The following is a 27882-nucleotide window of genomic DNA, read 5'->3' on the forward strand; positions in this document are numbered from 1 at the left end:
TTACACCTAAATGTAAATTAATAGCCCTAAAGGGCTTCCCTGATAGCTCAGTTGGTAAAGAATCCACCTGCAATGCAGGAGACCTGGTTCGATTCCTGGGTGGGGAAGACCCACTAGAGAAGGGATAGGGCTACCCATCCTGGTATTCTTAGGCTTCCCTTTTGGCTCAGCTGGTAAAGAATCTGCCTGCAATGCGGGAGACCTGGGCTAGATCCCTGGGTTGGGAAGATCCTCTGGAAAAGGAAAAGGCTACCCACTCCAGTATTCTGGCCTGAAGAATTCCATGGACTATATAGTCCATGGGGTCACAAAGAGCTGGACACGACTGAGCGACTTTCACTTGAAAAGGAGAAATAGTCAGCAATACAATGGTAGAGAACTTTAATATAATACTCCATTTACATCATTGGACAAATCATCCACACAGAAAAAAATAAAATAAAAAATCAGCCCTTCAGTTCAGTTCAGTCCTCAGCTGTGCCCAACTCTTCCCGACCCCATGAATTGCAGCATGCCAGGCCTCCCTGTCCATCACCATCTCCCGGAGTTCACCCAAACTGTCCATCGAGTCGGTGATGCCATCCAGCTATCTCATCCTCTAACGTTCCCTTCTCCTCCTGTCCCCAATCCCTCCCGGCATCGGGGTCTTTTCCAATGAGTCAACTCTTCCCATGAGGTGGCCAAAGTACTGGAGTTTGAGCTTTAGCATCAGTCCTTCCAAAGAACATCCAGGGCTGATCTCCTTTAGAATGGACAGGTTGGATCTCCTTGCAGTCCAAGGGACTCTCAAGAGTCTTCTCCAGCACCACAGTTCAAAAGCATCAATTCTTTGGCGCTCAGTTTTCTTAACAGTCCAACTCTCACATCCATACATGTTCACTGGAAAAACCATAGCCTTGACTAGACAGACCTTTGTCAGCAAAGTAATGTCTCTGCTTTTGAATATGCTATCTAGGTTGGTCATAACTTTCCTTCCAAGGAGTAAGCGTCTTTTAATTTCATGGCTGCAATCACCATCTTCAGAGATTCTGGAGCCAAAAAATACCATCTGACACAGTTTCCACTATTTCCCCATCTATTTCCCATTAAGTGATGGGACCAGATGCTATGATCTTCGTTTTCTGAATGTTGAGCTTTAAGCCAACTTTTTCACTCTCCTCTTTCACTTTCATCAAGAGGCTTTTTAGTTCCTCTTCACTTTCTGCCATAAGGGTGGTGTCATCTGCATATCTGAGGTTATTGATATTTCTCCAGGCAATCTTGATTCCAGCTTGTGCTTCTTCCAGCCCAGCGTTTCTCATGATGTACTCTGCATATAAGTTAAATAAGCAGGGTGGCAATATACAGCCTTGACGTACTCCGTTTCCTATTTGGAACCAGTCTGTTGTTCCATGTCCAGTTCTAACTGTTGCTTCCTGATCTGCATAGAGGTTTCTCAAGAGCCAGGTCAGGTGGTCTGGTATTCCCATCTCTTTCAGAATTTTCCACAGTTTATTGTGATCCACGCAGTCAAAGGCTTTGGCATAGTCAATAAAGCAGAAATGGATGTTTTTCTGGACCTCTCTTGGTTTTTTGATGATCCAGCGGATGTTGGCAATTTGATCTCTGGTTCCTCTGCCTTTTCTAAAACCAGCTTGAACATCTGGAAGTTCACGGTTCACGTATTGCTGAAGCCTGGCTTGGAGAATTTTGAGCATTACTTTACTAGCATGTGAGATGAGTGCAATTGTGCAGTAGTTTGAGCATTCTTAAGAATTGCCTTTCTTTGGGATTGGAATGAAAACTGACCTTTTCCAGTCCTGTGGCCCCTGCTAAGTTTTCCAAATTTGCTGGCATATTGAGTGCAGCACTTTCACAGCATCATCTTCCAGGATTTGAAATAGATCAACTCGAATTCCATCACCTCCACTAGCTTTGTTCGTAGTGATGCTTCCTAAGGCCCACTTGATTTCACATTCCAGGATGTCTGGCTCTAGATGAGTGATCACACCATCATGATTATCTGGGTCGTGAAGATCTGTTTTGTACAGTTCTTCTGTGTATCCTTGTCACCTCTTCTTAATATCTTCTGCTTCTGTTAGGTCCATACCACTTCTGTCCTTTATCGAGCCCATCTTTGCATGAAATGTTTCCTTGGTATCTCCAATTTTCTTGAAAAGATCTCTAGTCTTTCCCATTCTGTTGTTTTCCTTTATTTCTTTGCACTGATCACTGAAGAAGGCTTTCTTATCTCTCCTTGCTATTCTTTGGAACTCTGCATTCAGATGCTTATATCTTTCCTTTTCTCCTTTGCTTTTCGCTTCTCTTCTTTTCACAACTATTTGTAACGCCTCCCCAGACAGCCATTTCGCTTTTTTGCATTTCTTTTCCATGGGGATGGTCTTGATCCCTGTCTCCTGTACAATGTCATGAACCTCCATCCATAGTTCACCAGGCACTCTATCTATCAGATCTAGTCCCTTAAATTTATTTCTCACTTCCACTGTATAATCATAAGGGATTTGATTTAGATCACACCTGAATGGTCTAGTGGTGAAGGACACTACCTAATGCAATTTATCCAAGGATGCAAGTATAGTTCAACATCCACAAATCAATCAATGTGATATACCACATTAACAAAATAAAAAATTAAATATGATCATCTCATTAGATGCACAGAAAGCATTTGACAATATCCAATACCCATTTATGATTTAAAAAACAAAGTGGGTTAAAGAGAATATACCTTAACACAACAAAGGTCATATATAAGAAGCCCATAGCTAACTTCATACTCAATAATGAACAGCTGGAAGCATTTCCTCTAAGATCAGGAAAAAAAATAAGAATGCCCACTCTTTCCACTTTATTCAACTTTATTCAACTTTATTTATTAGAGGTTCTGGCCAGAGAAATTTGGCAACAAATAGAAATAAAAGGTATGCAAGTTAGAAAGGAGGAAGGAAATTATCACTATTTGCACATCACACGATATAATATGATGTGATATGATACATAAAAAGCCTAAAGACTCCACCAAAAAAACTGTTAGAACTAAAAAAAAGTAAAATCAGAAAAGTTGCAGAGTACAAAATCACTATACAATAATCTGTTAAGTTTTTATGCAGTAATAACAAACTAGCAGAAAGAGAAATGAAGAAAGCATTGAAAATAATAAAATTCCTAGGAACAAATTTAATCAAGGAGGTGAAAGACATGTATATTTAAAACTACAAGACATTAGTGAAATAAATTGAAGGTACAAATAAGTAAAAAGATATATCATGCTCAAGAATTGGATGAATCAATATTATTAAAATGTCCATACTACCCAAAACAAGCTACAGATTTAACATAATCCCTATCAAAATTCCAATCACTAGAGAAGTTCCTTCAGCATTTGTTAAATAGTTGCTTTGGTGGTGCTGAATTCTCTTAATTTTTGCATATCTGTAAAACTTTTGATTTCCCGAACAAATCTGAATGAGATCCTTACTAGGTCGAGTAATCTTGGTTTTTGGTTTTTCACTTTCTTCACTTTAAGTCTATCCTGCCATTCCCTTCTAGCCTGCAGAGTTTCTGCCGAAAGATCAGCTGTTAACCTTATGGGGGTTCCCTTGTACGTTATTTATTGTTTTCCCCTTGCTGCTTTTAGTAATTTTTCTTTGTGTTTTTGTTAGTTTGACTACTATGTCTCTTGGTGTGTTTTTTAATGTATGGTATTGGCAGACACATAAATCAGTAAAACAGAACACAGCACCCAGAAATAAATAGATATATATGGTCAAATAATTCATGACAAAGGAAGCAAAAATATACAATGAAGAAGAGACAGTCTCTTTTAATAACTGGTGTTTGGAAAACTGGACAGTAACATGCAAGGAATGAAATTGGACCATTATCTTAAACTACATATAAACCTTTACTCAAATGGATTAAAGACTTGAACCTAAGACCTGAAATCATAAAACTCCTGCAAGAAAACATACATGGTAAGTTCCTTGACATAGGTCTTAGAGATTTTTTTGAATCTGTAGCCAAAAGCAAAAGCAACTAAAGCAAAAATAAACAAATGGGACTACACAAAATCATCTTTTGCACAGCAAAGGAAATCACCTCAACCTACTGGACAAATATTTGCAAATGATATATCTGATAAGTAGTTAATATCTAAAATATATAAAGAATTCAAACTATGAAGAGCAAAAAAACAAATAATCCAATTTTTTAAATGAGCTGAAGATATGAATAGACATTTTTTCCCTGAAAAGATGTTCAACATCACTAAACATCAAGGAAATTCAAATCAAAATCACCGTGAAATAGTACCTCATACCTTCAAAATGACTATTATTAAAAAAGACAACAAATAGCAGGTATTGGTGAGAATGTGGAGAAAAGTAAACCCTCATGCACAGTTAGTGGGAATGTAAATTGATACAGCACTATGGAAAACAGTAAGGAGATTCTTCAAAACAAATTAAAAATAGAATTACCATATGACCTAACAATTTCACCTTTCAGTATTTATCCAAAGACAACAAAAACTCTAACTCAAAAACATATCTGCACCCCATGTTCATTAGAGCACTATTTACCATAGCCAAGATACAGAAACAACCTGTGTCCATCAACGGATGAATGGAATAAAGAAAACATGGTGTGTGTGTGTCTGTGTCTGTGTTTGTGTCTGTGTGTGTGTGTGTGTGTGTGTGATGGAATATTAAATGGTCACAAAAAGAATGAAATCTTACCATTTGTGACAACATGGATAGAACTGAGGATATTATGCTAAAGGAATTGAGACAGAGAAAGACAAATGTTAGTATATGATCTCACTTATGTGTGGAATCTAAGCAGAAAAAAACAAACAAACAAACAAACAAACTACCTCACAGATACTGAGAACTTATTGGTAGTTGTCAGAAAGGGAAGGGAGCAAGAAGTAGGTGATGGGAGTCAGAATATATAAGCTTTCTGTTCTAAAATAAACACAACCTGGGAAGGTAATTACAGCCTGCTGACTACAGTTACTTAATAATACTGTATCCAATATTTGAAAGTTGCTAAGACAGTAGATCTTTAAAGCTCTCATCCCAAGGAAAAAAAAATATTTTTAACTACATAAGGTGACGATATTAAGTAGAATAATTATGGTGACCATTTCACAATGTACACAAATAGTAACTCTTTACACTGTACACTTGAAATTAATATTTGCTGCTGTTGTTTAGTGCGCTTGTGCTTGTGCTCAGGCATGACCGACTCTTTGCGGCCCCATGGACTATAGCCCTCTATCCTCTGCCCATGGAATTTTCTAGTCAAGAAGACTAGAGTGGGGTGCATTTCCTACTCCAGAGGGTCTCCCCAACCCAGAGATCTAACACTAGTCTTCTGCATTGGCAGATGGATTCTTTACCGCTAGCACCACCTGGGAAGTCCAAAATAATGTTAAATGTCAATTATACCTCAATTTTAAAAGAGAGGATAAAGACAAGAAATAGTTCAGAGGGAAAATACTGCCAGCACTCAATCAATCAGATGTGGGAAATCAGAGGAAATAAATGGGTTCAGATTTCTACCTTAGGTGATCCAGTGCATATAATTCAACTAAAGTTACAGGAAACTCAAGAAGAAAAGTAACTTTAAAAAAAGTAAACTGCAACAGGCTCAGTACTGGAAATACTGAATCTGTAGTTGGAAATTTAGATTGGGGAGAGGAGTCACAAAAGAACTGTATAAATCTTGATTTGATTAATTTATTCATTTCAGAAAGTATTTGAGAATCCACTGTGCTTCCAGAAATATAGACCATAAAAATATAAAACTGATCAAAAAATGGTTGCTGCTCAGAAGAAGAGAAATGAAATCTATCTGTAGGCAGAAGGTACAAACTGCTGGACCAAGTTCTGAAAGGATGATATGTACATTCTCAACTTTGGCCACACATTTAGAATCACCTGGGGAACTTCTGATCATCCCAATGCCCAGTCCACACTCTGGGGTTATGATCTGGGCATCAGCAGCTGCTTAAATTCTCCAGGTGATACCAATATGCAATCAAAAGTAAGAGAGCTCCACTCAGAAGAGAACACCTAGGATACTGCCTTTGAAATATTTGGCAGTGTTTGCGGGAGGAGTGTGAAGAAGGATAAGGGGTAGAAATAAGAGAATTTTGTTGAAGGAGCTCCCTCCATATAGCTTCATGATATACAAAGTATCAAAGGCTAAAAATAAGAGTATATGAGAATAAGGCAGGCATGTTAGGAGACTGGCAAAGTTTTGCAGTAGGCTCTGCAGAGTATGTGAAAAAGTTACTTAGATGTAGGAGCTTTTAAGCAGTTATAAAAGTTCAATGGAAGTAAGTCATGCATTGATATTAGCATCCATCTACAAGGTTGTATAATTCTTCTCCCTAATGATGCTTGGCAGTCTGTGAGCATGTACAGAGAAAACATTCATCCAGGACTGTTGATTGATAGGTTAGAAGAATAAAGGGAACTGAGAAGGCTGGTGAAAGTTAAAAATAGGACAATTAAGAATTAAGCATGTGATTGTAGGACTTGATGATGACGATTACATACTTAAATGAGTAAAGAAGTCAGAGATCAAAGGAGGAAAGGAGGGGGAGTTTCAGTCAAAACAAGATTTCCAAATGCAGGACTTCAAAATAACAGAGTACAGAGCGAGTATGGCAATAGATACCTAATCAGCCTTGCTACTTGTCTTAGCCTCCTCTCCAACCCACTATCTACATTGCCTGAAACCTGGTATTTCTAAGTTGAAAGTCTGATCATCTCTCCCCACCCTCATGCCTCAATCCACCAGATGAACTCAATCAAAAGCCAGTTCAAGAAGTCTTATCACCTCTCCTATCCTGATAAGTTAATACCCACTTCCTCTACACTTTCTCCCTTTGCTCAATCTTAAACAAGTTTTTATAGTTTTCCTTCACATACTGTTTTTATTTATAAGTCTGGTTCCCCCACTAGAGTTCCATGAAAGCTCCAATCAAGTGTTACCATCTTTTAAGCCAAATTTCAACAATCTTACTGATAAATTCAACAAGTAGAGGTATGCTGCTGCTGCAGCTAAGTCACTTCAGTCGTGTCCGACTCTGTGCGACCCCATAGACAGAAGCCCACCAGGCTCCCCCGACCTTGGGATTCTCCAGGCAAGAACACTAGAGTGGGTTGCCATTTCCTTCTCCAGTGCATGAAAGTGAAAAGTGAAAGTGAAGTTGCTCAGTCATGTCCAACTCTTAGCGACCCCATGGACTGCAGCCTACCAGGCTCCTCCGTCCATGGGATTTTCCAGGCAAGAGTACTGGAGTGGGGTGCCACTGCCTTCTCCAGTAGAGGTATAGATTCTGGCATTTCTTGTTTGCTTATGCTTGTATCAACACTTTTAATGATGATGTATTTGAGGAAACTCTTTAGGCTATTTGTCCACTACTGTGAAGTTTTATTTAAATAGATAATCTGCAAAGACATGGAACCAGTCACATGTATTATGTGACCATATTAGTAAATAAACTACTAATTACAACTCCTTCAAGTTGTGGAATTCCCACTCTTCCCATAAGGTATTTCATTTACAGTTTGTGACATGTGTCTATCTAATAAATGCAAGGTGGGAACACCAGTGTCAACCCATATTTTTTAAAAAGTAATGAAACAAAATTTTCTGTTTATTAAATTAAAATATATACAAACCAAACTTCTAATGTATATTTTTGCACACCAGTGGATCATCTTGCGTACCCCATGAAGTTTGGATATCATTGGTCTAAACATAAGGTAATGAACTATCTGCCAGCCACTACAAAAAAAAAATTAAAATACATATCATACTACCTAAAATGTCATTTTTATAAAGATTTTTTTCATTTTTAAGCTGAAAATTTTGAGGAGAATTTCAGATATTCAGCACTTTGTATTAATTTTCAAAGATTGCTTTCCTAATACCTTGAACTATTGGAGTAAGAAGTTACTATGGGGGATAGAAAAAGAAAGTGTTAAAAGGTGATCTAAAACCCTTACAGAAAAACCAAGCCTCCAAATTAAAATTCAGGTTACTAGGTACAGCTGGAAGTGAACATTTAAAAGCACTCTGGACTCCCCTTGGCATTTCAACATACTTATAACTACTTGTTCAATTTCTGTCTCATGGGATTAGTTATAAGCTCCCATGAGAGCAAGGGCTATCTGCCTTGTTGCCCGTTATATTCCCAGTCATACGAACAGTGCCACGTGCACACAGTAGACGTTCAAAAAATATTTACTAAATCAGTGAATGAAATGGTACATCTGAAGTTTCAATTAAGAAACTAATCCATGAGAACAATAACAAAAAAATAAGTGCTAAACCTTGAGATTTCAGGTATTTATTCTTATAGCAAATCCATCAGAAGTGTCAGCAAAACACAATGAGAAAGTCCAGGAGATAGCAGAGAAACCGTGGAACAATAAGGTCCTGGAAAGGGGTGTGTTTGTTATTGTGAAGGGGCTGGGTACAGTCACTGTGGAAGTCTGAGAAAAGGCTGTTTGATTTATCAGGAAGATAACTGGCAACTTCAGGAATTCTGTTAAGGAATAGTTACAGAAGTGGAAACCAACTACATGGAATTAGGTAGGAAATTCTAAGATGGTAAGGAAATAGAAACACCACACTAGTCTTATAAATTCACCAGTGAAACTAGAGAAACAGTATTATAGATGGCTCACCAGGAACAAATGAAGATTGTTTTTTCAAGTCAGCATATCTACAAGTTTGAGGAAGAGAATTCAGAGTTTTTTCCTTTCATGGTGAAGGCGGGTGGTGTTGAGATCACTTTGTAGAAATAGAGAATATGACAAAACATGCTTACTGTGAAGACAGACATCTGCAAAAAGATATGGTGTTTTCCATGTAAAAGTCTAAATTGGACAATAAATGACAAAATTCCTGATTATATACTTCCTTTCCCATATTTCTGGCAAGGTAAGTTGAGAAGAAAGAGAGATGGAGTAGATTTATTCTTTTGTAGTTATCTTAGTAAGAAGTGTCTGTTTCTGTTATCACCACAAAGAATACAACTATTTGCATGTTATCTACGCTTCCTTGTAATACTTTGGAACGAATCTTTGTGCCTTTAACACAGCCACTACTGCTCTGACTGCTGTTTCAGTAAAACACTAAGCATGAATGTGAACTCATTTCATTGCCTGCTGGGCCTGCATTTTTCCAGCTCTAATGTAACACAAGGACACTGCGACACACGCAAGAACAGCCTTTTCTTCGAAATACTAACGTCTCTGCCTCCATTCTTGCACCTGTTTCAATCAGTTCTAGCATAGGCTGTATCCTTAAAGCTACTTTAGAAGATACTTGGAATTGCAGGGTTTTGAACAGATTCCACATCATATTCCCATTAGTTATTAAAATTCACATCATATTCTCATTAGTTATTAACATTCTCCTCGCTAAATCGTTAAGCAGTATTCTGTCTCACTCACCGTCTTCTTTGCGTCCCCTATCCCGCAGTTGGTGTCTTGGGCGCCGTATTATGCACTAAGTAGGCACCTAGTGTTGATTTTGTAGTCCAGCGTAGTCCACGGTCACTCAGTCACAAAGCTCTTGTGGAAGCACATAGAAACAGAACTGGCCCCGGGGATGGGAGTTGTCCCTGAAAGTTGTCGAGTAACCGAACTAAGAGCTTTCTGAGGGCAGGGACAATCTTGTTCAGCACGGTGTCTGCAGCACAGGATTCAGTTCTGGTACAAGATGGATAGTCGATAATGCTGAATAAACGAAAAACGGGTTCGGTGGCAACATTTAACTTCAACTCTATTCTGCAAACAGCCGCGTGCCATCCAGGCGTCAGGGAACCAGTAGGGCGCGGGTGCTTCAAGACGACAGGGAACTGTTGGTTCTAATTTCACATACTGTAATTCTATGCTACAATTTCCATATTTTCACTTAAAACAAAACGGGGAGTTTGGGTTCTCTCTGCTCGCGGTTCCCAGGGGCTTAAGCACAAACACCGAGCGCCACAGCGCCCGGAGGCGCGCCCCTAGCAACGAACGCGACCCTGCCCCCAGCGGAACTGGCGGAGCTCCGGGCGCGGTCAGCCGCGGCGCTCCTGAAGGGGTCGCTGTTCCCGCGATAACCTCTATAAAGGCCCCGCCCCGAGGCCCGCTCTCGCTTCCTCTGTTGGGGACCCGGCCCTGAAAGGCCCGGACGCTGCTCTGTCTTGCAAGCCCACCGCGAAGCCCGCCGACGTTAGCGGCATCTCCCCAGGCGGCACAGGCCCTGGGTCTCGGCCGCTGCCGCCTGGACTCGCGGCCGGCTTCGAGGCGGTTGTTCTCTCCCCTCGCCCCACCCTCTCTCTCCCCCTTCACGGAAACGACAGCTGCGGCGGCGGGGCTGGCGCCGCCTCCCTCCACCTACCACGTCTGCCCCCGCCACTCTCGCCCGGCGCCCCAGCCCGGCCGCGGCGCCTCCATCTCCCCGCTAGGTCAGCCGGCTGCTCCGCCCGGCTGACGCCCAGGATGAACATCATGGACTTCAACGTGAAGAAGCTGGCGGCCGACGCGGGCACCTTCCTCAGTCGTGCAGTGCAGGTACCGCGGCGGGAAGAAGGGGTGGCGACGCCCGGGAGGGACAGGGAGGGGTCGCCCGAGACAGCCGCGCCCTCTGCACCCGGCTTCGCCGACCGCCCGACTGGCCTGCCGCGGCCGGAGGCCCGGGTGATGGGCGCGGCCTTGTGCCCCTCTGGGCCTGGCGGCCGTTTTCCTCCCCCTTCTTGCCCAACCGCCGGTGCCGGGGAAGCGAGGCGGAGTGGGGACAGGGCCCGGAGCGTCCTCCCTTCTCTGGAGGCCACCTTGAGTTCGGCCTCGGGCCGAGGCACAGCCCCGCCGGCCTTTCTGACCTCACGGCGCCGCTGCTCGTGTGCCCTCCCTCCCCGGGCGGGCGGAGGCTTTGCGAGTCCGCGGGGTGGTGGAGACCATTCTTGCACCACCCCCACCTTTTCATTCCGTCTCCCTCTCTCCTCGCCAAGTCCAAGAAGGAAGTTTCCTTTTCCTGCCCATCAACCCAGGGAGCTGCCAACGCAGTTCCCTGCCGTCCTCTCACCCTGAGAGGAAGGTTCCCGGTCTTGGCTGTCCGTGGCAGAAATGGAGATCGCCAGTTGGCGTCCAGACTTTGCCAGAGCCACAGAGCTTGGGGGCTTTCCCACTCACTTTCGAAATGGGAAGCGCTGACCGTAGGGCAGTGAGCGAGAAGATTCATGTTGTGCTTATAGTCACAGGGACATTTTTCAAGTAACACTTTAAAGGGGAAAGTTGACTGTCTCATCGTATTCAAAAATAAAGGAAGTGTCGGTACTAGGGAACTTGGACAGTTTTCCAGTCATCACCCACATTATGCCAACTAAGTTAAATCTACGAACAGATGTAAATTTCACCACAACACGGGATATAAACAGTCTGGTGTTTTAAGTTAATGACAGTCACAGTAGCAACAAGATTCTCTTTTGTAAAGAAAAAACAAAAATTGTTTTCTTATGTAACATGCCAAGTTGAAATGTAAATCATGTGTATTGCATTATTACTTTCTTTGTCCCCTTTACTCCAGTTTTATTGACATAGTTGATCTTACATTGCACCGTTTTTGGCAAAAAATGGTAGAACTAGAGCAGGGTAATGGCTGCCTATATTGGGAGCTTTTGGTGGTGTTTTAATGCTGATTCCCTGTGATTCTAGGTGCTGAATGCAGATTTGGCACTACCTAATGCCACTCTTTTCAGTACAGCTAGAGGGACTTCCCTGGCTGTCCGGTAGCTGAGACTACATGCTTCCATTGCAGGGGGCACAGGTTAGATTCCTGGTCAGGGAACTAAGATCCCACACGCCCCGGCAGCCATACATACATATTTCTAGATATGTTTTCAGGTACATAATCCGAACTTCTTAAATAGGACATATATATTACAAATTGATTTAAATAATTGATAGACTTGATTTTAAAAATCTGGCAAAGCTCTCAAGATGTACTTTCCAAATAACGAGTTTCAGTTACTTGTTTCAAATTTTCTAGGAAGAAGTTTTAAAATTCTAATCTGTTAGTTATCAAATAATTTTCAGTCTTAAATGCTTAAGTGCTTAGTGCATGCCTGTGTGTCACTACTATTTTGGACACTAGTGTTTCATAATCAACATAATGTCTGTGCTCCTGGAGCTTACTGTCTAACAGGAAAAAACAAACTAGTAAATACATCAGGCGGTGATGTAGAAACAGGCCAACAGGTTTAGTTAGGTTAAGGGCAAGGGGTAGTGGTTGTTGCCGTGATGGTAAGGGCAAGCCTTTCTATTTCTAATAGGTTCAAATGCAAAAAGACCTCAAGAAGGTGACAGATCCAGTTTTTTTTGGAGTAAAAACATTTCAGGCAGAGGTCGCAAGTGTAGAATCTGAGGTTGCAGGGCTATTAGGGAGACTAGTTAAGGAGCTGTGGCCATAGGACAGGCAAAAGGTGATAGAACTTAAATAAGAATGATAGCAGGGGAGGTTCAAAACCTAACCAGTGTTGCATATTATATTGACTCTGAAGTATGAGAGAAAGATGAGTCAAGGATGACTCTGAGGTTTTGGCTTGAGCCATTTACTAAGGGAAAAATTTCAGGAGGAGCAGGCTCCTTTGATACGTCTTTTTATTTTAAGTCTGTGTCTGTTAGAGGTACATTTTTAAATGTTTATAAACTATCATGTCTGAGAATTGCTTTAAAATGTTTCAGAAGAAGGAAGGGTGGGTAGTTGAAACAACAATGGCAAACGGTTCATACTGGGTTATGGGTTCATGAGATGTTACTATACTATTATACTTCCATGTTTGACGTTTTCTGCAGTTTTTTCAAATATGTAGGAAATAAAGATGGTTCCAAAATGTAATGTGCAATTTGGAGTGCTGTGTGTAGTTTTCAACAAAACATGCTTTCTCATTTTGGTATTTAGTCAATAACTGAGTTCCTACTCTAAATTGAGTTGACATCACTGTAGTGTCAAAGTGCCAGATTTAATGCTAAGAATAGCGTAAGAGCTAGGCCAGTTACTCAGTATAAGCAATAAGAACAGTTGGGATGGAATTTAGCTTTGATATTTCTAAATAATTCTGTTTAAATCAAATTATGCCTTAAGGAATAGGCCATTCTCTGGTTAGACAACTGCCATATTCTTTCATTTTACGTACAAATTCTAACTTAACAATTAAACATGTTCCCTATTTTAAAACATAAAATCAGACTAATTATGTAAATGAGTCCCATCATTCAACTCTCACTCTTTTAAAATATGTTTATATACATCAGTTCAGTTCAGTCACTCAGTCGTGTCCGACTCTGTGACCCCATGAATCGCAGTATACCAGGCCTCCCTGTCCATCACCAACTCCCAGAGTTTACCCAAACTCGTGTCCATTGAGTTGGTGATGCCATCCAGCCATCTCATCCTCTGTCGTCCCCTTCTCCTCCTGCCCTGATCCCTCCCAGCATCAAGGTCTTTTCCAATGAGTCAGCTCTTCACATGAGGTGGCCAAAGTATTGGAGTTTCAGCTTCAGCATCAGTCCTTCCAACGAACACCCAGGACTGATCTTCAGAATGGACTGGTTGGATAAGGTAAATGTATAAATGAATAGGGGTATATCATTCCCTAACAGTCCATTTGGGTGTTTTTGTTGTTCGTAATGCCTTCAGTAGAATACGAAAGGATCAGGTAATTTATCCTTGATAAATTGGTAAAGTGTCTTGAAAGCCATTAAAATCCTATCTTTTCAGTCCAGATTCCTTAATTGAGAATTAAATACTTCCTTCCAGCCTTGCCTTTTCTATTCTCATGTAAAACACTGTATTTCCATCAAATTGTTTTTTAATTTCAAAAATATCTTGTACTTTTCTAACTCTAGATTTTTGTTCATACAGTTAAATTCATCTTGAATGCCCTCCACTCCCTGTCTGTAGCCTTTCCTTCCCTCAGAATACAACTTCAAGTCCATCTCAGACCGCAAGAACTTGATGTGAATACCTGTGGCAATTCCTATGTCATTCTTAAATTTTGTATGATTGTGTGGCATTTTTCTTCTAATGAATTATTACGTAGGGTCTCTAAGATGTCTAAAATTTTGTTACTCTGGCTTTCATGTCATTAATAAGATACTATGACCTGAGGAATCAACTCTCCTTATTCCCCTCTCACAGTATTCAGCATGATTTGTTTTGTTTTGTTTTAATTTTTATGTCATTTTAGCCAAGCAAATAGTACCTATGTGCGGTTTACTCTTTGAATCATTTAGCATGTTAAATAATTGTTTTCATTAGTATTTTTCTAACATTATATATGCTGACCTTGGGGTTGATTTAATGCTAATCTAAAATATTAAACTCATTAATTGAGCCTATATTTATTGAGTACCTCCTTGCTAAGTCGCTTCAGTCGTGTCCAACTCTGTGCGGCCCCATAGACGGCAGTCCACCAAGCTCCCCCATCCCTGGGATTCTCCAGGCAAGAACACTGGAGTGGGTTGCCATTTCCTTCTCCAATGCATGAAAGTGAAAAATGAAAGTGAAGATGCTCAGTCGTGTCTGACTCTTAGCAACCCCATGGACTGCAGCCTACCAGGCTCCTCTGTCCATGGGATTTTCCAAGCAAGAGTACTGGAGTGGGGTGCCATTGCCTTCTCCAGAGTACCTCCTTAGTACTTGATACTGAAGAATACAAAGATAAATGACACCCCCTGTTACTGCCCTCAAGAACTTCATAATCTACTCTCAATTTGTCATAATTATTCTTTGTAGTAAAATTCCATTTTGTAAATTATTGTTCTTAATTTGATAAATCTTTCAAATGGGTACATTTTTAATTCAGAATTGATACTGAAGCAAAAAATTTTGCTCACCATCCTTAAATGATATATATTCTTTATATCTGTATAATATTTTCATACTAAATTACTAAAGGAAGAGAGTTCATTTTCTAACTTTTTTTTTAACTGCTAAAGTTACACTATAAAATTCACAAACACCAGCTGTTTTCTGATGAGGAAAAAGTCTCTAAACTTTAGTTGTAACTCTAACCTTTATCTTCCATCTAATTTAGCAAGCACAATAGTGTATCTAAGCTGGAGATATGAAGATAAATTCTGATGCTAGTCTCCACCAACTCCTTTCAAATCCTATGTGGAAGGAATTCCACTCTCTCTCATTCCATTTCTTTTTTTTAATTAATTCTGAAATTCCATTTCTTTTTTTTTAATTTATTTTAGTTGGAGGCTAATTACAGTATTGTAGTGGTTTTTGCCATACATTTACATGAATCAGGCATGGGTGTACATGTGTTCCCCATCCTGAACTCCCCTCCCACCTCCCTCCCCATCCCATCCCTCTAGGTCATCCCAGTACACTGGCCCTGAGCACCCTGTCTCATGCATAGAACCTGGACTGGCGATCTGTTTCACATATGATAATATACATGTTTCAATGCTATTCTCTCAAATCATCCCACCCTTGCCTTCTCCCACAGAGTCCAAAAGTCTGTTCTTTACATTTGTGTCTCTTTTGCTGTCTCGCATATATGGTCATCATTACCATCTTTCTGAATTCCATATATATGCATTACATTTCATTTATAGAATTTAAATTACAGTAACTTTATCATGTCTCTGAAATTCTAATAAATACACTGCATTCAAAGGCCATACATTTTCTCATTCTGTAAAAACTGCGTGTTTAGTGTTACCCAAAACTGTGTTCACATGCTTTGGTGCAGTTGTCACTAATTTAGTAAACAACTAGATAAAAGATGGTTTGTTAACCTGATATTAAAATAATTACGTATCAGCTTAAAACAGTAGTTCTCAGTCTCAGCTACACTTAAAATTACCTGAGGAATCTTTAAAGGCTGCTTCTCAGTCCAGTTAAATTAGAATCCTTGGGACTCGATTTGACATCAGTGTTTTTGAGAGCTCCCTTCATTCCAAAGAGCAGCCAAAATTAAGAACCAATTGAGAAGTATCTAGTTTAAAGTTCACCACTACATTCAGAGTTTGTGTTATACACTTGCCTCCAAGAACTTTACATTTCTTTTAAACAATTACTTTACCCAGAGAATTGATGGTTAGTGTTTATGTTAGTAGATGTCTTTGATCACACAGCATTTTTATTTGTCCTTTTTTCTCTCTAAATCGGAGCATAGAATCCAGGCTCCTTATTTCATACTGTAGGCTATTTGTCTGTGCTAGTAAAGGAAGGATTACAGTACCTGGCATAATGTGGCTGACTCAAAGACAATCCTTTTCTTAAAGCAGTGTTTAGAGAAAATATATAAAAAGAGAGGGTTGAACTTTCTCGAGTCATTTTACTGTGTTACTAATGAAATATTATGAAAGAATACTATATCATATTACATTTTAGAGAACATGATGTTTGAATTTCTATGATTCTTTTGCTTTCTGACTTTAACTGTAGCTTGTTTTTCACAGAAGTTTTTGATTATTAAATGGTACTGCTATACACTCATTGAAATATTAATACTTGCAAAGTCAGTAATGATTTTGGACTTAGGGATTTTGAAAACTGAAATTTTTAGGGTAGATTTTAAAATGTTTGATAATTAGGAAAGGGATCTTCCTTAAAAAAAAAAAAAAAGTCCTGTCCTTCTGATAAAGATACCATCATAATTTGAATGCTGAAGCTCCAATAATTCAGCCACCTGATGAGAAGAGCTGACTCATTGGAAAAGACCCCGATGCTGGGAAAGATTGAAGGCAAAAGAGGGCAATAGGGGGTGAGATGGTTAAATAGCATCACTAATTCAATGGACATGAATCTGACCAAACTCTGGGAGACAGTGAAGGATAGGGAAGCCCAGCTTGCTATAGTCCATGGGGTTGCAAAGAGTCCAACACGACTTAGCGACTGAACAACAGCAACAACAAGATCATAAAATTATTCAGGGCAAGAACCATGTTATATGCTAAATATATATTTCACATACAGTCAAAGAAAAAAATATGTATCCTCCATAAATATCTTGGATTAATAATTCTTCTTAATTTAGTTGGTGTAACTCATCATTTTCTATAGTTAATGTATTCTTTAAAATGTTTTAGAGGAAATTTTATGTACTAAATATTGTACTATTTTGTTATTGTAATGTCATACCTTGTGATTAACAATGGAAAAAAAAATCCTTAAGTCCCCACAATGATAAAAATTAAGGGAAATATGTCTTTTACAGTTGTATGTTTAAATAATAAAATTTAAATTTTTGTAATTTCAACTTAAATATGTGATGGCATTAGCAATGCTCTTATGTCCCTTTTCCTCCCCCTTATTTTATTTATTTTAGCTAGAGTTAAACTAATCCTTAATTTGATTATGATTGAATATTATGTAGGAAGGAGAGGTAAGCTATAGGATACAGCTCACCAGAGTGCTATGAACAAAGAAACAAACAAGGAAGCACAGAATGTGTTTAGGTAATGTGATAGGAAATATCAATTGCTTGAAATCAAGTATTTTACTGAGAGGGTAGCTCATAGTATAATAAGACTATGATTCAAACAGATATGAGATGAAATCCCAGCTCTGACAGTTTAGGGCAAAATTATAAACCATTCTCAATTTCTTCACTTAATTTATGATTCTTCCCTATGTAACAAGAATTTTTTTTTTGAGTACTTGATTCAAAATGCAGAGCAACTGTTTTTCACTCTCAGAAAAAAGCAAGAAAACATCAGAATTTATTACTGGTAGTTAAATTCAAGGTTCTTCCCATAGAACTACTGTTTTCTAAACAGGCTTCCTATAATCAAACTGTCTGACTCATACTTAAGGGTTCCATAAATTCACTCAGTCACTGGATCAAGAAACAATAGGACCACCTTTGTTGGTCCTCTGTCTACCATCTTTTTATCTTAGTATCCTTATTGTCAAATTACGTATGTACTTGTTAGTTGTCTTTCTTCTCTGTTAATATTTAAGTTTCTTTAGAGACAAAGCTTGTCTGTTTTCTAAGTCTGTTGAAACCCATGTGCTTAGAATAATGCCTAGCATATACCTGGGTATTTAATAAATATTTGTTGAAAGAATGAAAGGAATGAACAAATACAATATTAGATATACCTGCTTACTAAGGAGCTAAGTGGAGAATTTTTTTCTACTGATAGATCATCCTTTATAATTGATGTTCACTTGGGCGTATTCCTTTCCCTCCTATTGGTTGCTTCATCTGTGAAATAATCTATTTAACCATGGGAGGTAGATTTCTAATATGTAAAATTTTAATGTATACCTTTGGCAGATCTGTTGCTTGGAATCTTCCAGGATCTATAAAAAACACCAGCATCTCTCTTAGATTGCGTCATTACCTAGCTGACCCTGGGGTCAGGGTTTTTATTTTTTCCCAGTGCCTCTGCTATCCTCAGTTATTGCAACTGTACGAGCCTAGGCAGTTGCTTTGGAATTACGGTCTGCCTGCTGTTCTCAGTTCCACCCAGGGGCTGGCTATAGGCCAGTCTTTAAAAGACCTAAAGTTTTACAAAAGCTATTGCAGCTATTTCTGGGCCGTGAACAAGACCTTTAGTGAGGGTGTACCAGAAGTCTAAGAATAACATCTAAGAATAAAGGACCTTTGAGCTAAAAATGCTGACTGATAATCAGTTGAGATCAGTATTAGACCAAGAAGGATGCTGAAAGAAACAGATAATAAAATTCAGAAAAATGGAACTACAGAAGATATTTTGAGAAGTGAGAGGGGGGAAAAGTGAACATTAAATTTTATTGCACAGAAATGTGTGCTGTGTGCTTAGTCGCTCAGTCATGTCCAGCTCTGCAACCCCATATACTGCAGCCCACCAGGCTTCTCTGTCCATGGGGATTCTCCAGGCAAGAATATTGGAGTGGGTTGCCATGCCCTCCTCCAGGGGATCTTCCCAACCCAGGGATCCAACCCAGACCTCCCACATTGCAGGCACATTCTTTACTGTCTGAGCCACCAGAGAAGAGTCATGACTAATGAGTACAGAGTTAGTGATAGTGATATACTTGTGTTTTGATGGAAAACCACATATTCTAGAGAAAAACTATTCATGATAAACAGCCTGAGTCATTGCTTCTAGTATTTAATTAAACGTGTCCAGAAGTCTCCATAAAATCTACACAGAAATACTTTTTACCTCTTTGTTATTGTATGGGCAGTGCTGCCTTTCCTCAGAAACAAATATACTCAAGATAATAAAAATTGATATGTTGAGTCTATTTAACTACATTTTATGATCCTAAAAAAGATGCCTCTGTAGTATGAATTGGGCTTCCCTGATAGCTCAGTTGGTAAAGAATCCACCTGCAATGTAGGATGTTCCAAGCGTTAGTCCATAAGTCAATTGCTGGAACATATCTTAAGGAAACAAGTTAAATGATGGTTTTCCAGAACATCCCATAGAAGCCTGTCTAACTAGATGTGGTTAAAATGCCAATGATACAAAGCCACATTAAACATAATAGCCCTTTTTAAATTCAAAATAATAATTACCAGGCACTGAACAACGTGATGTTACGTGCATAGCCTTACTTAAATTCTTAAAGCACTTTAAGATATGTATTGTGTCTCTTTTACAATGAAAGATACCTGAGGAAAAAAATTTTCAAAAGCTTGCTTAGGTCACATAGTTAGCAGTATAGTCAGGATTTGAATTCACATCCAGCTGGCTCAAAAATGTTTACTCATTATGATTGGTTGTTCTACCTTTATATGTAAGAAATATTTATATACTTTATTTATATACAAAATAGTATAGCAAATTTTCTATCATTCACACCATACATTTTAGCAGAACTGAGAATATGTATTAACTATGAGATATGATTATCCTAAGTGCCTTAGGGTATCCTAAGAGGTATGGATATATTACCAGAGGGGCAAAAAACAGCCTTCTTATGCAACAGTTTAAGAACATTTGTATGTCCAGTATTGTTTGGATTTGAGTTTTCTTTTTAATTACTGATATAGATTCCTAAAATGTATTTGGGGTATATTTAATTTTTTTTATTATACAATCAATAACAGTTCACAGAAGAAAAGCTTGGCCAGGCAGAGAAGACAGAATTGGATGCTCACTTAGAGAACCTCCTTAGCAAAGCTGAATGTACCAAAATATGGACAGAAAAAATAATGAAACAAACTGAAGTGTTATTGCAGCCAAATCCAAGTAAGAAACTTTTTACCTTTTGTCTACATTATTGACTAATCCTATCAAAAGATACTGTTAATAGGTTTTTTAATGTGTTTTTTAAAAAAGTTTTAATGGCTGTTGGAAAACATTTTCCGGTTATGGCTTTGAGGTCTATGTTATTTTGTACGTGTGTTTTTGGTAAAGAGGGTGATAAACACTTCATTGGGTATCCTCTAAGAAATTGACAGATTATGTTTTTAAGGCCTTTGGAGAATCCTCTTGAAATTTCAGGCAGCAGCTTTGAATTTTAAGAGTAATGAAAGCCTGTGAAGATAATCTTCCTTCCTCATTCAGGGGAGAACTGCCCCTATATAATTAAGAAGAAAATGCCCCTATATAATTAAGGGAAAATTACATAGAAACTTAAGCAGTTACCAACTATTTATGTTTAAGTTTTACATTTTAACACAAATTACTCCATTTGATTTTCAGACAACTCCGTAAGACTTTTCAGATCACCTAACTCAATAACCTGGCAAAAAAAATGCACAATGATTGTTTTAACTGAAATTCACAAGTTAGCATTTGGTTCAATGTAGCATAACTAATTAAAAGTAGAGCTTGAACTAGAACCAGGTGTATTGACGGGGAGCTTTACAGATCAAAACTAAAGGACAAAATCAACAGCAGCAGTTCCTGCTTCCCTTTTCCCTTTCCCCAGTGTTATTGTGACCATGTTGTGAAATGCTATAAACTTTCTTTCAGATACTACCTCCAAGCTTTAAACTTTGTTGCTGTTATATAAACCTCAAGCACTATATTGCTCAGACTCTGCGACCCTCATGGACTGCCCACTAGGCTCCTCTATCCATGGAATTTCCCTGCCATCTCCCTCTCTGGGGCGTCTTCCAGACCCAGGGAATGAACCCACATCTCCTGCATTGCGGGTGGATTCTATAATGCTGAGCCCCTGGGGAAGCCCAAGGACTATACTAAATACTAATAATACTGTGCCATTTTAATTAAATTGGTGGTGACTTTAATCCTTTTACTCTTTGAGGCCTATTGTCTTTAGACACTGTGTGTCATATCTTCCTCACTTAAGGCTACTTAAATAATATACCATGGCACCTTAAAAAAAAAAAAGAAGAAAGCAGTAGACATTTTTCTTCTTGTTTTTTGCTCTAGCCATAGTTCCTCCAGTATATAGTCTATCCTACAGCATGTTTTTGTGGTTGGCAAATAATGTCACCAACAATGCTGGAAAGGATGTCAGTAGAAAGAATTACCGTAGCTCACGTAATTTATTTCAGTGTTTAGTAACAGTTGCTTTTGTGTTTTATTTTGTGCTCTCATTATAAAGTTACACAGATTTTAAGTGGTTAGACCGAATCTTTTTTCTGTAAGCCCTGTTATTTTTAGTGTATGATTTTCCAGAACCTAGGATTTTTTTAGAAGTGTACATTGCATTATAGTGGAATTGCCTGCATTTCTTGTTAAGATTTTATTAGGACTTTTTGATACCCAAATGAAATATTTATTTAAAATACACCAGTTTTTTTTGAACTGAATGAAATCAACGTGGGATTCAGCTTTAAATTTTTGACCAAGTGGGTAAACAGGTGGCAAAGATATGAATCACTCTCACAGTCAGAAAATGAAATTGTGAGATTTAGTTAACATTTTCTAAGGGGTTTTGTTTTCAACTGACTCATTTTGGTTTTAACTAATTTAAAGGTTTTTAAATTCTTACTTAAAAACTCTTCTGATGCTGCACCAGAGTCTACCACAAATCCAAGTATTATTCCAACAGCATATTTTGTGTATTAAAATAAACACTTTTGCCAACTTCTGAAGTGTTTCTGTTACTGGTTCAACTCATTTTTGAAATTTTCAGTACACTGTGTGAAACTTGTGGAGGAATTATGTGAGGTGCTTAGAAGGAACCTATTTAACTTCTTTGGGGATCATAATTTTAATTTATATTTAAGCATTTTTTTCTGGAAACTTTCACTTTTTTCTTATTTTTCTCTGAAATATCTCACTGTTGGTAGCAATGTAAATGTGAATTTCTTAAATATGATAACCAAGTGTTTACTCAGATTTTAATGATTTTTTTTCCTTTTCCTTTATGCTCACTCCTATTACTGCTCTTAACCTTTTGTGTTTTAAACTTATTTTTAATGATAAAATCTTCTGAATGAATACATGCTCAGATATTTATATACTTTAAACATAATTAAATAAAATTAAGCCAAAAAATCGTATTGCTGATCTCTGTAGACTAGTCCAAGTGTGGACTATTCTACTCCTTAAACTCCCAATATTTAACCTCTAAGAGGGAGATTGAGCATATAAGCAAACTAAAGCACAGTAACAGTGGCAGAAGTATACAACTCTTCAATTTCTCTAGGTACCTTATATCCATATTTTTATAGCTGGAAATCCCTGATTTTAAAATTGTAAACACATATTCAAAAATTAAAAGTTAGACACTATATGAATGGGTCTAAGGCAGCTTCACTAGATATTAAGTGAATACCAACCCTTTCTAAAACTTAAAATCCCATGAAATTTTATAATAGCCTTGAAAAATGAAAGCGTTAGTCACTCAGTCATGTTTGACTCTCTGCAACCCCGTGGATTATAGCCCACCAGGCTCCTCGGTCCATGGGATTGTCCAGGCTAGAATACTGGAGTGAGTTGCCATTTCCTTCTCCAGGGGATCTTCCTGACCTAGGAAGTGAACCCAGGGTTACTGCATTATAAGCAGATTCTATACTGTCTGAGCTACCAGGGAAACGCACTTCATTTTAAAATGTTTTTGTGCCAAAATATTTTATCATATTTTTAAAATGTAAGTTTCTTAGAGTTATATAATACTCTAACATGCAAATGAAAAATTATATATTAAGATAGGTACTTGAAAGCATATTAATTTCTTATTTTACAAAGTGATAAATGGCTAGTAGGGGAACAACAGTCTTTTAGATAGCTTTTTGAAATCGTTGGTAATTTAAACTTTTTTTCTAGATGCCAGGATAGAAGAATTTGTTTATGAGAAACTGGATAGAAAAGCACCAAGTCGTATAAACAACCCAGAACTTTTGGGACAATATATGATTGATGCAGGGACTGAGTTTGGTCCTGGAACAGCATATGGTAAGTGAAAGGCAAATGTCTGCTAAGAGATATCTTTTCTTTTAGATCTTTACTTAATTAGAGACATCATTAACATTTACCTAGTATTAGTGGAATCAGTTTTAACTTCAAATATTTTGTGTTAAAATTTTAGATGAAGTGATAAACATAACCACCAAATATATACAGTATGACTTAATATATTTAACCATATATTCTGAGAATTCACATTATCTTTTTAGGTCTGAATAGGTATTCCCATTGAATCTTACAACTCCTTTGTTATACTTCTTGTGATATATTGCAGTTTCTGTTTGTGTCTCCTCGAGTTGGTTTTTCTTTTTAAAGGTTTCCTGAGGATTTATTTCTATAATGTGCATAGCACAAACTAAGTGTTTGAACTAGTGCTTTTATTACACAAGTAATGTCAATACCACAAAAAAATGTTAACAGTGGTTATCTCTGAATGCTTGTTAAGACTTCTGTGAGAAACTGGTCTTTATTTGGGTGGTGAAATGATAGGTAAATTAAGTGATTTTCTACATATATAGTCCTGATTTAGGCATGCATGTGTGCCAGGTCACTTCAGTCATATCTGACTCTGTGCGACCCTGTAGACTGTAGCCCACTAGACTCCTCTGTCCATAGAATTTTCCAGATGAGAATACCCCAGTGGGCCGTCAAACTGCCCTCCAGGGCATCTTCCTGACTCAGGAATCGAACCTGTCTCTTATGTCTCCTGCATTGGCAGGCAGGTTCTTTACCGATAGCACCTCCTGAGAAAGCCGCCTGATTTATAAGAGCACATAAATTCTGAGACTAAATGAACTTAGTTTTAGTAGTCCTTATGTCAGAAGGACCTGAGTACTAAGTAATGAATGCTGGTAATCCATTAACTAGCTTGCAGATGTACAACTTTGAAACTTCTTTACACTATGTTCTTCAAAATACAGTTCTTTCAGATGTCTGAAAATGCTTTAGAGTTCTATAGTTTTACTTCTAAATTTTAACTGTAAATTTCAGGAAAACTTTATATATATATGTGTGTGTGTGTGTGTGTATATATATATATATATATATATATAGATCAGATTTGTTAATTGCCTTTTTATGCCAAACTCAGTTAGGTGCAGGGGTCGTAAAGGTACATGAAGGACCCAGCTGTTTCCTTCACCAAGCTGAAGGTCTAGTAGAGCAAAAACATTCAAAAGCCTTCTAAATTTTTTTTCCTTTTTAACCTGCTTAACCTGTTTTTACCTCTAATAATTCCATTGAATGTACCCTGATTATTGGAATTGGGCTTTTTGAATCTATTTATTAGTAATTAATAATAGCTAGCAATTGAATAGGAATTGGGCTAAGCACTGTATAAATATTATTTTAGTAAATCCTCACTTAAATCCTGCTTGTAAATTCTGTTATCTCTGTGAGAGGTTACATAATTCACCTATGATCACACAGAGCTAGTAATTCAAATGTAGATCTGTATCCAGAAATTGAGCTCTTAACTACATGTTATATTATTACCTTCCTTACAAATTAGATCTAATGTCATTCAAACAAAGGAATTAAGATCCACAGAACTAAAGCTTATTAGAGGTAGATTAGTCCTACTTCCAGTTAGAACCTACTTCCAGTTCTAACCTTCCAGTTAGAATCTTGGGGTTCTCTTTTTCTCTATTTTCCACTGAATTTGTCCTATTTAAATGCTAGGCGGTGTGTGCTGCCGAACAGATTTTTTTTTAACTTAAGATATAAATGTATACTATTATTTATAGACACTTGAAATAAGTACATAAATATAGGAACAGAAGAATTTTTACCTGGTCTACTTATTAACATATTTTAAGAATTATACTTTTATAAGCATATCTACTATTTGAGCTGTGACCATAGATATTTTTAAGTGTATCTGTCCTCTTTTGTCCCATTGGTAGAGTTAGTACAATTAACTGTGATATGATAAAAAATTTATCTTTGTCATTTTCACTTACATTTTTATAATCTTAAATTTACTTTCAAAATAAAACTACCTTTTATGTGTGTGTGTGTTCAGTCGCTCAGTCATGTCTGACTCTTTGTGACCCCATGAACTGTAGCCCACCAGACTCCTGTCCATGGGATTTTCCAGGCAAGAATCGTGGAGCAGGTTGCCATTTCCTACTCCGGTGGATCTTCCTGACCCAGAGTTTGAACATGCGTCTCTTACATCTCCTGTACTGGCAGGTGGATGCTTTACCACTGCATCACCTAGGAAGTCCAAAACTATCTTACCTACAGTTAATTTTGTTTGATTTTTACTTAAGTAAACAAGTAACAACTAACTTTAAGGCAGATCAAATAGCTGATTTATCTTAACATGATTTTCTGACATTACCACACAGTATTTTTTAAAAAAAAAACACACTTTTTTTCCATTGCAGGTAACGCCCTTATTAAATGTGGAGAAACACAAAAACGAATTGGAACAGCAGACAGAGAGCTGATTCAGACTTCAGCCTTAAATTTTCTCACTCCGTTAAGAAACTTTATAGAAGGCGATTACAAAACAATTGCTGTGAGTTGGAAAATGTTCATTTTTTTAGTAAAACAATTTTGGTATATACTTACAGGTAAAAACTTGTAGTTTTTAATGAGCAGTTGTACTCTTAAATGACTTTGTAGATAATAGCAGATTAGAAGAATTAAATAATCAGAAGAACTAAATAATCTAGCAAGATGTATAGTCCAACAGAATACAAAACTAACCAAAAGAGAGGATTATTAATGATACAGACTCCACTTCTTTGTCCCTGTAGTGTTATTGAGATGTCTTCACATCCATTCTTGTTCGTTACCAGCACTGAAATCTATATAGAAGTTCCTGGAATAATTATTAAAATGTGGCACAAATTATTGTCATAGTATAGCCATACATTTAAACTGGGAGCCAGAATCATAATGACTAGAAGCTATATTGCTGGCTATTAGACTTCCTGTCTTTTTGTATCCCTAGAAATCTATTATCTTCTTTTAACACAGGTGTGTTTTATTTCTGAAATATAAGAAAAAAATCACTTCCCAAACCTAATCTATTAGTCTAATATTTTTTTAGTTTAAGTTGTGTTTTAAATGATGGAGAGTAGTGTCCTAGGTGGATATTTTTTTCCTAAGATTTTTATTGTAAATACTACTTCAAACTTAATTTTCATATTTCTTATTATAGAAACTCAGTATGTTTACAGTGAATCTGTGTATAAAAAGTGTTTGGCCTGAGACAAAGGAAAAATCACAAAAATGAAATATGATTGAAAAGATATTATATTGTCAACAGGATGAAATTTGATATGTAGAATCTAAGAATTAACAAAGCAAACAGTAAATTCTTATAAACTAGTATATTATGAAGAAGCTTGACATTCCCCTGAGGAATTCTAAGATACCAGACTAACACTTGTTCGTGACTCATTCTAAATAAATGTGAAATTCTGTTTTCGGAGTAGCAGAGTTGCTTTTGGTGCTACAGCACAGAGTTGCAAGGAGCCTTGCCCTAGGGCTTCTACCTTCTTCATCTTAGGCACTTCCTAGATTATCTGTAACAGGCTGAAACAGTTTCTCAAGCTGAGCACTACTAACATTTTAGTTCAAATAATTCTTTGTTGTAAGAACTGTACTATGTTGTAAGATATGTAGCTGCGTCTCTTGGCTTCTACCCAGTGGATGCCAGTAACATCCGTCCCCAAATTATGACAACCAAGAAGACATTGCCAAACATTCCTCAACGAAGCGCAAAATCACAGAATATTAAAACTAATATTCCTTTGTTTCTACCATCACCTGCCATCTTTCCCAGATATCTAGAATGTCTCTGTCATTTTTAGATTGCAGATAGTGAGAAAATAGAGTCTGACACCTGAAAGGTCACTTAATGGCCCATTTTGTAATCATAGATCTTTGTTCATCAGATGATTGTTTAATGGGAGAATAGTCCTTTAAATGTGTGTGCTTTTAGTGGATTTCTAACACCATTAGGCTTTATTTTCTTTCCTATATTTATAGAAAGAGAGGAAACTATTACAAAATAAGAGACTGGATTTGGATGCTGCAAAAACAAGACTAAAAAAAGCAAAAGCTGCCGAAACTAGAGCATCAGTAAGTACTGTTTTGTTTTGTTTTTAAATAAAAAAACATTTTAGGTTAATAACTTTTAAGTCTTGTAAAAGATTTCACTTATATATTATGCAAGCTATTGTCTATCATTAAGACTAGAATAGGACTTTAGGATATTATTTTTGTATTTTTTAAACTTTTTAAGATTTAATACATTAAATCAGTGACAATAATCATATCAAGAGATGTCAGTATTCTTACTTTAGCAATCCACTTGTTGCTAAAAAGAAATTAAAATTATAAGAGCTCCTAAAAAGCTGTGTCATATTTTGCAAATAACCTCAGTGGTAATGGAAAATAAGTCTTTTGGAGATAGATTTATTATATTTGAAAGAGAAAAATAGATAGTAATTAAGATGAGAATGTGTCAAGTTTGAGAATGCTTATGTGTACCTTAAAAATTAGATAT

General features: G+C 37.5%; 1 protein-coding gene and 1 long non-coding RNA gene across 7 annotated transcripts in view; one reads left to right on the top strand and one right to left on the bottom strand.

Annotated features, from left to right (window-relative positions):
- The window catches only part of LOC105609232 (uncharacterized), a 132060-nt gene extending 121892 nt beyond the window's left edge, over positions 1–10168 (bottom strand). For all 4 annotated transcript variants that reach the window (XR_006060011.2, XR_003589892.3, XR_003589894.3 and 1 more), the window contains exon 1: positions 9480–10168. This is a non-coding gene — a long non-coding RNA (uncharacterized LOC105609232). The remainder of the gene's footprint in view (positions 1–9479) is intronic.
- The window catches only part of SH3GLB1 (SH3 domain containing GRB2 like, endophilin B1), a 44086-nt gene continuing 26370 nt past the window's right edge, over positions 10167–27882 (top strand). For all 3 annotated transcript variants that reach the window (XM_042250666.2, XM_042250670.2, XM_004002160.6), the window contains exons 1-5: positions 10167–10586; positions 20078–20219; positions 23217–23345; positions 25748–25881; positions 27363–27455. In XM_042250666.2, coding sequence (XP_042106600.1) covers positions 10515–10586; positions 20078–20219; positions 23217–23345; positions 25748–25881; positions 27363–27455 — 570 coding nt within the window. In that variant the 5' untranslated portion in view covers positions 10167–10514. The remainder of the gene's footprint in view (positions 10587–20077; positions 20220–23216; positions 23346–25747; positions 25882–27362; positions 27456–27882) is intronic.

Source organism: Ovis aries, chromosome 1 (assembly GCF_016772045.2).
Source record: "Ovis aries strain OAR_USU_Benz2616 breed Rambouillet chromosome 1, ARS-UI_Ramb_v3.0, whole genome shotgun sequence".
In the NCBI taxonomy this organism is placed as follows: domain Eukaryota; kingdom Metazoa; phylum Chordata; class Mammalia; order Artiodactyla; family Bovidae; genus Ovis; species Ovis aries.